Source organism: Thalassophryne amazonica, chromosome 7, assembly GCF_902500255.1.
Source record: "Thalassophryne amazonica chromosome 7, fThaAma1.1, whole genome shotgun sequence".
Lineage (NCBI taxonomy): Eukaryota > Metazoa > Chordata > Actinopteri > Batrachoidiformes > Batrachoididae > Thalassophryne > Thalassophryne amazonica.
Window position 1 is genome coordinate 21381849 of NC_047109.1, and position 14035 is coordinate 21395883.

The 14035-nt window shown below is 42.9% G+C and overlaps 1 protein-coding gene across 1 annotated transcript in view; it reads left to right on the forward strand.

Annotated features, from left to right (window-relative positions):
- hace1 (HECT domain and ankyrin repeat containing E3 ubiquitin protein ligase 1) overlaps positions 1-14035 on the forward strand; it is a 205808-nt gene that overhangs the window by 167955 nt on the left and 23818 nt on the right. The window contains exon 19 of the mRNA XM_034173953.1: positions 5772-5968. Within this exon, the coding sequence (XP_034029844.1) occupies positions 5772-5968 (197 nt within the window). The remainder of the gene's footprint in view (positions 1-5771; positions 5969-14035) is intronic.

The following is a 14035-nucleotide window of genomic DNA, read 5'->3' on the forward strand; positions in this document are numbered from 1 at the left end:
AACTTTAAAAGGCTGTTATTTTCCACAGATGTTTATTTTAGAGGGCTTAATGTAGTTGTTTTATGTTCAAGCACAAAATATGACAGAGGAAGAGAAAAAAAGAGGAAATGAACTCTAGTCTGAATAAAAATATAAGCTGCTGATTTTTGTTATTTTTCAAAGTTATTAGGTTGCAGCTATGCGTTTCATTTATTTCAAAGTAAGTTACCTCTTATTATTTTCAAAAATCATGAGAGTCAAATCAGTCTGCATTGTTCAGTTTTTCCTGCACGTTTGTGTATTTTTCCTTCTTTATAAGAGTTTGGTGTTTGCATTTGTTCTACAAAGTTTGGAAAAACCTTTCTTTATAGCAGTTCTGTATTTTCAGAAATGCAACAGAAAGAACCGCAAATCAGAAAACGTTGGGACTGTATGTAAAATGAAGATAAAAATAAAAATGTTGCACTATTCCTAGTTTCTCCACTCACACCCACAGAAGCCAAAAATCCTTCCAGCATGGACATTTAGTTTTTGAGAACTGTCTACCTAACACAGATTTATCATAAAGTACCACACTGTTTGTATTTCTGAATGATTTGCGTGGGTTTCCTCCGGGTGCTCCGGTTTCCTCCCACATCCAAAGACATGCGGGTTAGGTGGATTGGAATCTTTAAATTGTCCATAGGTGTGTGAGTGTGTCTGTGTTTGTTTCTGTTTGTGGCCCTGCGACAGACTGGCGTCCTGTCCTGGGTGTACCCCGCCTCGCGCCCTAGGACTGCTGGGATAGGCTCCAGCCCCCCACGACCCTTGATTGGACTAAGCGGTAGAAGATGAATGAATGAATGAATGAATGAATGATATAAATGAAGTCTAAGAAATATGCAGTCACTTGGAAATGTTCACGTTTTCATCCTCTGACATTTCTCAAGCAAACTGGCTGTAAAAATGAATTTTTTCTGTGGGAGTGGGACAGGACAGGAGTGAAAATCTACTCCTGTGTCACCCTCTACTACTGACACTGGTAAAGATCCAGAACTTGTAAACGCGTGAAAAAATAAATAGTTGACCAGGAAAAGAGAAAGGGATACACTAAATTTGACAATGTGCATGGTGGTGCAGCAACATTGTGCCATTGCTTAGGGAAAGCCCTGGACTATTGATGTTGTTTTAAAAATGCAAAAGTACTTTTTATCCGATTACTCAATTAATCACCAGAATAATTGATAGAATACACGATTACTAAAATAATCAAAAGCAACCCTACAGACGACCCCAAAAACTGAATTCAGACCATAGTATGCTGTGAAGACAGTGAAGCAGGCAACATTATATTTGGATAGTTCTCATTCTATGGTGTCGCACCAAGTTATCGTATACCAGGGATCATGGATCAGTTGAAGAGGTCATCTTGCCTTATGCCGAAGAGGAAATCCCCTTCAAACGGATGTTTCAACAAGACAATGACTCCAAATACACCAGCCAGCGACCAGCATCTTGGTTCCAGACCAACAAGAGTAACATTATGGAGTGGCCAGCCAAATCCTGGGACCTTAATCCGAAACAAATCTTGTGGGGTGACACCAAAAATGCTGTTTCTGAAATAAACCAAGAAATGCAGAGGAATTGTGCCCAGTGTAGTCCAGTCGTCCTGGGCTGGAATACCTGTTCACAGATGCCTGTAGTTGGTGGACTCTGTGCAATACAGATTTGAAGCAGTTCCCAGAAACAGTGGTTATACAACTAATTAACACATATTACAACCAAAAATCTGCCCTATACTCATAAACCAGACCTCATGAGATACAAGAAAAAATAGGGCTGATAAATCGTACACTTGTCCTATCAATTTCACTGCCCTGGAAACTGTGGCAATAAAATCAGGGAGATACAAATCTTAAAACAGGGCAATACAAAAAAAGAGGACACTCATGACTTCACAGAGACATAAGAACATTCCATAATTTACTTATGAATGTTGTAGGTGTCGTGAGTAAATGAGTTGTTATTAAATGGAGTTGACGATAATGATATGGTTCTTGTTCTTTATTTTTGTTGTAATATGTGATAAGTATCCATATTTGTTGTCATTCACAGGAATGATAAATCTTCAAGCATTTTTCACTTTATACAGTAAATGCTTTGAGTTTGGAAAGAAAAATGCAGACACTGCTATTTTTTTGAACAGTTTAGTATTCTTTTTTTTTTTTCATTTTGCTCACAAACTGTCTGCGGCCCTTGGTCCCAAAAAGAACAGTTTTACTCTCACCAGTCCACAAAATATTCCTCCATTTCTCTTTAGGCCAGTTGATGTGTTCTTTGGCAAATTGTAACCTCTTCTGCAAATGTCTTTTATTTAACAGAGGGACTTTGCGGGGGATTCTTGCAAATAAATTAGCTTCACACAGGTGTCTTCTAACTGTCACAGCACTTACAGGTAACTCCAGACTGTCTTTGATCATCCTGGAGCTGATCAATGGGTGAGCCTTTGCCATTCTGGTTATTCTTCTATCCATTTTGCACCTGCATATAAGTTTTCCCCTCTCCAATCAACTTTTTAATCAAACTACGCTGTTCTTCTGAACAATGTCTTGAACGTCCCATTTTCCTCAGGCTTTCAAAGAGAAAAGCATGTTCAACAGGTGCTGGCTTCATCCTTAAATAGAGGACACCTGATTCACACCTGTTTGTTCCACAAAATTGACAAACTCACTGACTGAATGCCACACTACTATTATTGTGAACACCCCCTTTTCTACTTTTTTTTTTACTAATAGCTCAATTTCATAGCCTTAAGAGTGTGCATATCATGAATGCTTCGTCTTGTTGGATTTGTGAGAATCTACTGAATCTACTGGTACCTTGTTTCCCATGTAACAATAAGAAATATACTCAAAACCTGGATTAATCTTTTTAGTCACATAGCACTACTATTATTCTGAACACTACTGTATAAACAGTGAGGAAAATAAGTATTTGAACACCCTGCGGTTTTGCAAGTTCTCCCACTTAGAAATCATGGAGGGGTCTGAAATTTTCATCTTAGGTGCATGTCCACTGTGAGAGACATAATCTAAAAAAAAAAAAAATCCGGAAATCACAATGTATGATTTTTTTTAATAATTTATTTGTATGTTACTGCTGAAAATAAGTATTTGAACACCTACCAACCAGCAAGAATTCTGGCTCACACAGACCTGTTAATTTTTCTGTAAGAAGCCCTCTTATCTGCACTCTTTACCTGTATTAATTGCACCTGTTTGAACTTGTTACCTTTATAAAAGACACCTGTCCACACACTCAGTCAATCACACTCCAACCTGTCCACCATAGCCAAGACCAAAGAGCTGTCTAAGGACACCAGGGACAAAACTAGCCCTGCACAAGGCTGGGATGCACTACAGGACAACAAGCACGCAGCTTGGTAGAAGACAACTGTTATGATTATTTATTAGAAAGTGGAAGAAACACAAGATGACTTTAGCCCTGCACAAGGCTGGGATGGACTACAGGACAACAAGCACGCAGCTTGGTAGAAGACAACAACTTTTATGATTATTTATTAGAAAGTGGAAGAAACACAAGATGACTGTCAATCTCCCTCGGTCTGGGATTCCATGAATGATCTCACTTTGTGGGGTAGGGATGATTCTGAGAAAGCTCAGAACTACACAGGAGGACCTGGTCAATGACCTGAAAAGAGCTGGGACCACAGTCACAAAGATTAAATTAGTAACACATGATGCTGTCATGGTTTAAAATCCTGCAGGGCAGCAAGGTCCCTTTGCTCAAGCCAGCACATGTCCAGGCCCGTTTGAAATTCACCAGTGACCATCTGGATGATCCAGAGGAGGCATGGGAGAAGGTCATGTGGTCAAATAAGACCAGAATGGAACTTTTTGGAATCAACTCCACTTACCATGTTTAGAGGATGAGAACAACCCCAAGAAAACCATCCCAACCGTGAAGCATGGGGGTGGAAACATCATACTCTGCGGGTGCTCTTCTGCAAAGGGGACTGGACGACTGCACCGTATTGAAGGGAGGATGGATGGGGTCATGTATTGTGAGATTTTGGCAAGCAACTTCCTTCCCTCAGTAAGAGCATTGAAGATGGGTCATGGCTGGGTCTTCCAGCATAACAATGACCCCAAACACACAGCCAGGGCAACTAAGGAGGGGCTCCGTAAGAACCATTTCAAGGTCCTGGAGTGGCCTGGCTGTCTCCAGACCTGAACTCAATAGAAAATCTTTGGAGGGAGCTGAAACTCCAAACCTGAAAGATCTAGAGAAGATCTGTATGGAGGAGTGGACCAAAATCCCTGCTGCAGTGTGTGCAAACCTGGTGAAAAACTACAGGAAACATTTGACCTCTGTAATTGCAAACAAAGGCTACTGTACCAAATATTAACATTGATTTTCACAGGCGTTCAAATACTTATTTGGAGCAGTAACATACAGATAAATTATTAAAAAAAATCATACATTGTGATTTCTGGATTTTTTTTTTTAGATTATGTTTCTCACAGTGGACATGCACCTAAGATGAAAATTTCAGATCCCTCCATGATTTCTAAGTGGGAGAACTTGCAAAATTGCAGGGTGTTCAAATACTTATTTTCCTCACTGTACAACCCCAATTCCAATGAAGTTTGGACGTTGTGTAATATGTAAATAAAAACAGAATACAATGATTTGCAAATACTCTTCAACCTATATTCAATTGAATGCACCACAAAGACAAGATATTTCATGTTCAAACTGATAAACTTTATTGTTTTTGTGCAAATATTTGCTCATTTTGAAATGGATGCCTGCAATACGTTTCAAAAAAGCTGGGACAGTGGTATGTTTACCACTGTGTTACATCACTTTTCCTTCTAACAACACTCAATAAGCATTTTGGAACTGAGGACACTAATTGTTGAATTGTTTCCCATTCTTGCTTGATTTACGACATCAGTCGTTCAACAGTTCGGGGTCTCCGTTGTTGTATTTTGCGCTTCATAATGTGCCACTCATTTTCAATGAGCGACGGGTCTGCACTGCAAGCAGGCCAGTCTAGTACCAGCACTCTTTTACTACGAAGCCACGCTGTTGTAACATGTATCCCTGAAAAAGACATTGCTTTGATGGCAGCATGTGTTGCTCCAAAACATGGATGTACGTTTCAGCATTGATGGTGCCATCACAGATGTGTAAGTTGCCCATGCCATGGGCACTAACACACCCCCATACCATCACAGATGCTGGCTTTTGAACTTTGCACTAGTAACAATCTGGATGGTCTTTTTCCTCTTTTGTCCTTGCCCACTAACCTTGGGCAAGATCCGTAATCCTCTAGTTGCTCCCGGTGTGTAGTGGGTGCCTTGCATGGCAGCAGCCTTACATCGGGGTGAATGTGAGGCATTAGTAAAGCACTTTGAGCTTCTGATGCAGATGGAAAAGCGCTATATAAATGCAGTGCATTTACCATTTAATTATTGAATTTATTTCACAAGAATTCAAAACTAAATTTTTTCATAGCAATCTGGAAAGAGTGTTCAGTCACACACTAGCCTTAGGAACATCGCCTAATTATTTCTCATGTTCTTTCTTGTTTGTTTGTTTCCACTGTACTGAAAATGTATGAAATATGTTTTTTTGTACAGTGACACCCTTATTTTTTGACATAAAAATTGCTTCAGAATATAATTTGCCCAACCTCCAAAAAGAAAATAAAAATAAATGCGTGTGCTTGTGTTCATGTTGTGGATCTATTTTTCAACACGTGCTTGTATGTTTTGTATTTTTAGGTATCCCAGTGAATTACCAGGATGTGTCGTCTATTGATCCAGAGTATGCCAAGAATCTGCAATGGATCCTGGACAATGATATCAGTGATCTGGGTCTGGAGCTCACCTTTTCTGTTGAGACAGATGTTTTTGGAGCCATGGAGGAAGTGTCGTTGAAACCTGGAGGCACCAGTATCCTTGTCACTCAGGCCAACAAGGTTTGTCAACTCCACAGCACAGAGATTCAGTGGGAGCTTTGGAATAGAGTGCTGTCATTAGCTTTATTGGTAGCGTCTTACTGTCAGCATGTTAGCAAACACACAGCAATTGATTAAAAAAGTATTCAGCCGCATGGGGAGACGGCATTACCTAAAATTGATATTATGGTGTTTTTCACTTTTTGGAAGGTAACAGTTCTGTAGTATCTTCATATTGTAGTATCTTCATATTCATATTTTTTCACGTTTCAGGAGAAGGAGCATGTCCTCTGCCTTTATTTATATAAAGGATGACTTCAGTTGGGAAACATGGGAGAGTATTATGTGTTCTCAACATTGTGGGGTGTTGGGGGGGCTTTTAATAATCAGAGATCTTACGATAATGATTGTCGTGTATGTATGGATGCAACAACCACACACACACGCACACACAACACGCACACACATGCACACTGGGTTTTTGTGAGATAACTAAAATCATTTGGGGTGTACTTTTTTGGCTAATGTCAGAGAGCACTCAAACAGGCTGTGTCACTCCTCAATGTCCAACACGTCTGTGGCTGCATTTTAGGCTTAAACAAGCTTGTAGTACAAAAGTCCACTGGTTCACAGAAAAGTATTTAACAAGTGTTTTGATTCACATCTGGAACTCAGCAGAACAAGACAAAAACCCTGAGCTCTGCTCATCATAGCCTCAGCATTGCAATGCTGTGGCTATTGATTTCCAAATTAATTATTGATTTCCAAATTAATGGATGTTTGGCATTGTATCACTTTATTTTTTTGGTGCTTTTTTCAGACTTGTGTTTTTGAGAGCAGTAACTACATTTGATGTCTATGCATTTGGACACCTTTAAACACAGTTTAAACAACACAACGCCAGCTCAAAGGATTGATTTTTTTTTTTTTTTTTAAATAGCGGCAAGAAAATCATGCGATCAGCACAGCCACATGGATTAGTTTATGTAGTTAAAACAGCCTTGTTAATGTTTCCTCCTGCTGAACGAGACATGGAGGTAAAGTACACGTTAAATAAATTAAATAAGTGGGAGAAAACAAAGAAGGCTGATGACCGAAAACTGCGTGAAATGGTGAAAACTTGGAAGATGCTGATGGTAAACTGTTGTACACTAACTCAATCCAAGACAACTGTGAAGACCAGGTGGACGGATGCTGTGAACATAATATTCTAAGCCCCTTCTCTAACTGTTAGCTTGGGGATGGTAGCCGGATGTGAGACGGGAGGTGGCCCCGAGGAGTCGTCAGAATTCCCTCCAAAATCCTGACACGAACTGTGGACGGTCAGAGACTGTGTCCTGCAGAAAACCATGGAGACGGAACACGTGTGAGCATGATCTCAGCTAACTCTTTGGCAGAAAGCACTTTCAACAAAGGCACAAAATGACACATCTGCAACAGTCAGAATTACCGTGTGTCCCTTTGATGGCAGAAGTCCAATGATGAAATCCAAGGAAATATGAGTCCAGGGTTGCCTAGGGATAGACAGAGGAAGCACCGAACCGGCAGGAGGACGAGTAGAGAATTTGTGCATAGCACAAAGCTGACAGGCATTCACAAACTCTCTTATATCTGTGACCATACATGGCCACCAAAACCATTGCTGAACAACAAACAGAGTTTTCCTGATACCTGGATGGCAGGAAAACAGACTACTGTGGCCCCACTCAATTACATCCCCCCCTAAGAGAGGCTGGAGCAAATAATTTCCCCGGTGGACAGTTGGCAGGAATAGTTTCCTTCTCAAGCGCAGCATTAACCCGAGATTCTATTTCCCACGTGATGGCTGAAACAAAACATGAGGAAGGTAGAATAGTACTAGTCTCAGCTGGAGCATCAGGACCATGATACTGTCTGGACAATGCGTCTGGTTTGCCATTTTTCGACCCGGGCTAGTAAATGATGATAAATCGAACGACTGAAAAATATGGCCCAACGAGCCTGATGGGCTTAGTTTAAGCGCTTCGCTCTGCGTAAATAAGCCAAATTCTTATGATCTGTGTAAACTAAAAATGACATATGTGCCCCCTCGAGTCATTGTTGCCACTCTTCCAAGGCCACCTTGACCACTAGTAGTTCCCAGTCGCCGATGCTGTAATTGCGTTCCTTGGCTGACAATATGCGGGACAGAAAGGCACACGGATGTATCCGTCTGTCTGTGTGACTCATATGAGACAGGATCGCCCCCACACCAACAGCCAAAGCATCGACCTTGACCACAAACTGCCGTGTGGGGTCAGGAAGGAGTAGCGCGGGGGCTGCCATAAAGCGTTGCTTTAGGACCCTCATCAGCCTCATCACTCCGAAGTCTACTTTAACGCCCGAAGGGACGAGGTCATGTTGTAAAGGGGTGCGGCAACTGAACTGAAATTTTGGATAAACTTACGGTAGAAATTAGCAAATCCCAGAAATCTCTGAACCTCTTTACAGCTACTGGGCACTGCCCACTCTCGCACTGCCGCCACCTTGTCTGGGTACCCTCTGCAATGACGAACCCCAGGAATGACACGGTGGATCTATTAAATTCACACTTCTCTGCTTTGATGTACAAATCATTGTGAAGGAGTGTTTGTAACACGGTCTGAAGGTCAGAATGTCGTCTAAATACACAAAAAAGAACTTATTAAGGAATTCCCATAAAACATCATTAACGAGGTTCTGGAAGATGGCTGGTGCGTTAGTAAGCCCGAATGGCATCACCAGGTACTCGTAGTGCCACATGGGAGTGTTAAATGCCGTCTTCCATTCATCCCCCTCTTTTATCTTGACCAAATGATATGCGTTATGGAGGTCCAACATAGTTAATACTTTGGCACCCTCTAGTGACTCAAAGGCAGGGGATAGCAGTTTTTAACTGTAATATCATTTAATCCTCGATAATCAATACAAAGATGAATTGTTTTATCCTTCTTCTCGAAAAAGAAAAACCCCACTCCTGCTGGCAACAATGATGGCCGAATCAAACCTGTGTCGAGCGACTCCTGAATATACTCCAGCCTGTGGGTGCATTCAGGAACAGATGGAGAATACAATTTTCCCCGAGACGGACTGGCCCCGGATAGCAGATCAATGGCACAATCATAAACACGATGAGGCGGGAGCGATTTGGCCTTAGCTTTACTAAACACTGGTGCTAAGTCATGATAACAGGGTGGAACCCCCACGAGATCAGGAAGGTCAGATGATGACGGAGCTCTGGTTTTGATTAAGTATTTCCCAGACCAAGAGGATCCCCACTCACTAATTGTCCCGTTTGCCCAATTGAAATTGGGGCTGTGCTGTTGCAGCCAGGGGTGCCTCAGAGTGAGTCATCTTGTCGAAGACAGAAGCTAATTGATTCTACATGGTTCTCATCGATAGATAGACTGACTGAGTTCTGTGAGTAATTTACCCTAATTTGTGGCCATCCACTCCCCTGACCACCAGAGGTTGTGATATGTGAAACAATCTAAGGTGCAGGGACCTGGCGAGAAAAGATAATATTAAATTAGTGTCAGAACCAGAATCCACAAATGTGTGCACCAACTCAATGTGCTGATCAGATTCCAATTTAGCAGAGATTAAATTCTGAGATGCCGTGGAAGAAATTGAACTGTGACTCACCCGCACGGACGCTTGAGATCTTACAGAGGCACCCCTGACCGGACAACAAGACATCAAATGACCTGATTGTCCACAATAAAAACAAAGGCCGTCGTCCCATCTGCGACGTTGTTCCGAACCAGCTGCAGAAAGCATTTTGAGCCGTCTAAAAAGGTAGTTATTTGTCATGTTTACATTGTCATGGCTTGGTAAAACAGTTGTGTGTTCTTTCCTTCTTGTGTGCAGCTGTATTTTTATAACACATTTAACTTCTTGTTATAATGTTCAGACGAGCTGTGCTCTGATGCGATCTGCTGATGTCACCACTCGCTCTGTTCACTTCTTTACTCCACTTGACGAGCTGAAATGTTCAAAAAATCTTTCAAGCATAAATGTTCTGCTACGTGGCGCGATCAAATCGCCAACACGATGTGCAGCTCGAACAGCTGAAGCTGGAGCGGTCCTGTGTGATTCAGGAAGTGATTACAGCCATTTTCAACAGCCAATAAGCGAAGTGCACATCTCGGGCTGCGCAGTGCATTATGGGTAGGCTAAATTTTTCGACTACCAATCCACAAGCTATGGCGGCGGAAAGCAGCGAGGAGTGCTATGATTTGGATCATTTCAACCGCTGGAAAGTTGACGATTTAAAGCGTTTTTGTCAGCTCCGCGGATTGCCTGTTACAAACAGGACTACATACGGCAGTGGACAGAAATGGAAAGAAGAGCTCATTTTGTTTAATGTACACATTACTTTTCATGCTATTTTATTTGTCAAAAAACAAAGTTGAAGTTTCACTTTATTTATCCTTAAAAAGGAAATGGCCATGGTTCCTTATAATGTTAATCAAGAAAAAGACTTCTAAAGAATCTTTTTATTATTATTATTAAAACTATTTTAATTGTGTTTTCCAATGTAAGAAAAGTTTTTTAACTTAAAAATGTACAGCAGTCAGAAATTAATCTTGAAATAAAAACACGTTTATAAAGCTTTTAAGCTGGCCAAGAATTTGAAAACAGAGATAATCAATAGCTCCAAAGCACCTGCCAAACCTAGGAAAACTCAGAAGTGAGTGATGGTTTAACAAGTTTAATTTTGGCTAAATCCATCCTTTTTTGCCAAAGTATAGCAAATTATTGTTTCAAGTTCACAACTAGCCACTGAATTCCGGTTTTGCGGGTGATTGGTCAATTGACACCACCTTTTGAAAGGCAGCCTGTGACTGGTCGGTAATTTCGTCCCGCAGGAAATGTGAATGAAAAGAATGAAAACGCATCATGTTGTTATAGCCTGTCAAATTCAGAAATGTTTGTTAATGTGAATGGATTTTTATATAAAGTGGCAGCAGCTGTTCAATTTTACTTTATTATGCTAGTTTATTGAGTATAATCATTGAATGATGATCTCTTTTGGTAGTTACATATCTGGTTCCTTTAAATATTTGATCGTTTAATCATTTTCATGACTTATTTAATTTTTCACTTTCATATTCAAAATCACACTCACTCACCTTCAACCGCTTATCCGAGATTGGATCACGGGGGCAACAGCTCTAGCAGGGGTCTCCAGACTTCCCTCTCCGTGCAACATTGACCACCTCTGACTGGGGGATCCCGAAGCCTTCCCAGGCCAGTGTGGAGATATAATCTCTCCACCTGGTCCTGGGTCTTCCCCGGGGTCTTCTCCCAGATGGACGTGTCTGGCACACCTCCATAATTAGACGCCCAGGAGGCATCCCTACCAGATGCCTGAACCACCTCAGTTGGCAACTTTCAACGTGAAGGAGCAGCGGCTCTACTCCGAGCTCCCCAGGGATGACCGTGCTTCTCACCCTATCTCTAAGGGACACCAGCCACCCTCCTAAGAAAGCCCATTTCAGCCGCTTGTACCCGCAGTCTAGTTCTTTGGGTCATGACCCAACCCTCATGACCATAGGTGAGAGTAGAAACAAAGATTGACCAGTAGATAGAGAGCTTTGCCTTTTGGCTCAGCTCCCTTTTCATCACAACAATACGGTAGAGCGAATGCAACACCGCCCCTGCTGCGCCGATTCTCCGGCCAATCTCAAGCTCCATTGTCCCCTCGCTCATGAACAAGACCACGAGGTACTTAAACTCCTTCACTTGGGGCAAGACCATATTCCCTACCTGGAATAGGCAATCCATCAGTTTCCTGCTGAGAACCATGGCCTCAGATTTAGAGTTGCTGATCCTCATCCCAGCCGCTTCACACGGCTGCAAGCCGATCCAATGAGTGTTGGAGGTCACCCGCCGATGAAGCCAACAGGTCCACATCATCTGCAAAAAGCAGTGATGAGACCCTGAGCCCACCAAATCGGAAACCCTCCTCCCCCGACTACACCTCGATATCCTGTCCATGAATATCACAAACAAGACTGGTGACACGGTGCAGCCCTGGCGGAGACCAACCCCCCACCGGAAATGAGTCTGCTTACTGCCGAGCACCCGAACACAGCTCTCGCTTGGTGAGTACAGAGATTGGATGGCCCTGAGAAAGGACCCCCTCACTCCGTACTCCCACAGCACCTCCCACAGTATCTCCCGGGGTACCTGATCATAGGCCTTCTCCAAGTCCACAAAACACGTATGGACTGGATGGCCATACTCCCAGGCACCCTCCCGGATCCTTGTGAGAGTGAAGAGCTGGTCAGTTCCACAACCAGGATAGAACCCACATTGTTCCTCTTCAGTCAGAGGTTCGACTAGTGGCCGAACCCTCCTTTCCAGCACCCTGGAGTAGACTTTACCAGGGAAGCTGCGGGGGGCACTTTCATATTGTTGACACATATTTGTGTATACTATGAATAATTCTTATTTTTCATTTCATTGATTAATAAAAAGTTACATTATTAAATGTGGTTTACTTGGATATAAGTATTGACATTTAAAAAGTAAAATCATGCTTGTTCCCTCACCATTTTACAACCCCAATTCCAATGAAGTTGGGACGTTATGTAAAATGTAAATAAAAACAGAATACAATGATTTGCAAATCCTCTTCAACCTATATTCAATTGAATACACCACAAAGACAAGATATTTAATGTTCAAACTGATCAAATTTATTGTTTTTGTGCAAATATTTGCTCATTTTGAAATGGATGCCTGCAATACATTTCAAAAAAGCTGGGACAGTGGTATGTTTACCACCATGTTACATCACCTTTCCTTCTAACAACACTCATTATGAACCATTCTTAGTCTGGCCCCTAGCCTGAGACCAATTTGCCATGGGAGACCCTACCAGGGTCACAAAGGCTCCAGATAACACAGCTCTCAGATTCATAGGGGCAAGCAAACCTCGCCACCACAAGGTTTGCTTTCCCTCTCATAGGGATCCTGGAGGGTGCCTGGGAGTATGCCCATCCAGTCTACATATGTTTTGTCAACATGGAGAAGGCATATGATCTGGTACCCAGGGAGATACTGTTGGAGGTGCTGCAGGAGTGAGGGGGTCCCTTTACAGGGCCATCCAATCTCTGTATTCACAAAGCGCGAGCTGTGTTTGGGTTCTAGGCAGTAAGTCTGACTTTTTTCCAGTGGGGGTTGGCCTCCGCCAGGGCTGCACCTTGTCACTAATCCTGTTTGTGATATTCATGGACAGGATATCGAGGCGTAGTTGGGGGAGGAGGGTTTCTAGTTTGGGGGCTCAGGGTCTCATCACTGCTTTTTGCAGATGATGTGGTCCTGCTGGCGTCATCAGCCTGTGACCTCCAGCACTCACTGGATCGGTTCGCAGCTGAGTGTGAAGCGGGTGGGATGAGGATCAGCACCTCTAAACCTGAGGCCATGGTTCTCAGCAGGAAAATGATGGACTGTCTACTCCGTGTAGGGAATGTGGTCTTGCCCCAAATGAAGGAGTTCAAGTACCTAGGGGTCTTGTTCATGAAAGACGGGACAATGGGGCATGAGATTAGCTGGTGAATTGCCGCAGCAGGGACAGTGTTGCATTCACTCTACTGTACTGTTGTGACAAAAAGGTTGCTAAGCCAAAAGGAGAAGCTCTCGATCTACTGGTCAATCTTCATTCCTACTCTCACCTGTGGTCATGGGGGTTGGGTCATGACTGAAAGAATCCGATCTAGGGTACAAGCAGCCAAAATGGGCTTTCCTCAGGAGGCTGGCTTGTGTCTCCCTTAGAGATAAGGTGAGAAGCTCGGTCATCTGTGGGGAGCTCGGAATAGAGCCGCTGCTCCTTCGCGTTGAGAGGAGCCAGCTGAGGTAGTTGGGGCATCTGGTAAGGATGCTGCTTGGGCGCCTCCCGAGGGAGGTGTTCCAGGCACAGCCAGCTGGGAGGAAACTCCGACGAAGACCCAGGACTAGGTGGAGAGATTATATCTCCACACTGACCAGGGAACGCCTCAGGATCTCCAGTCAGAGGTGGTCAATGTGGCCTGGGAAAGGGAAGTTTGGAGTCCCCGCTGTTGCCCCTGCGACCCTGTTACG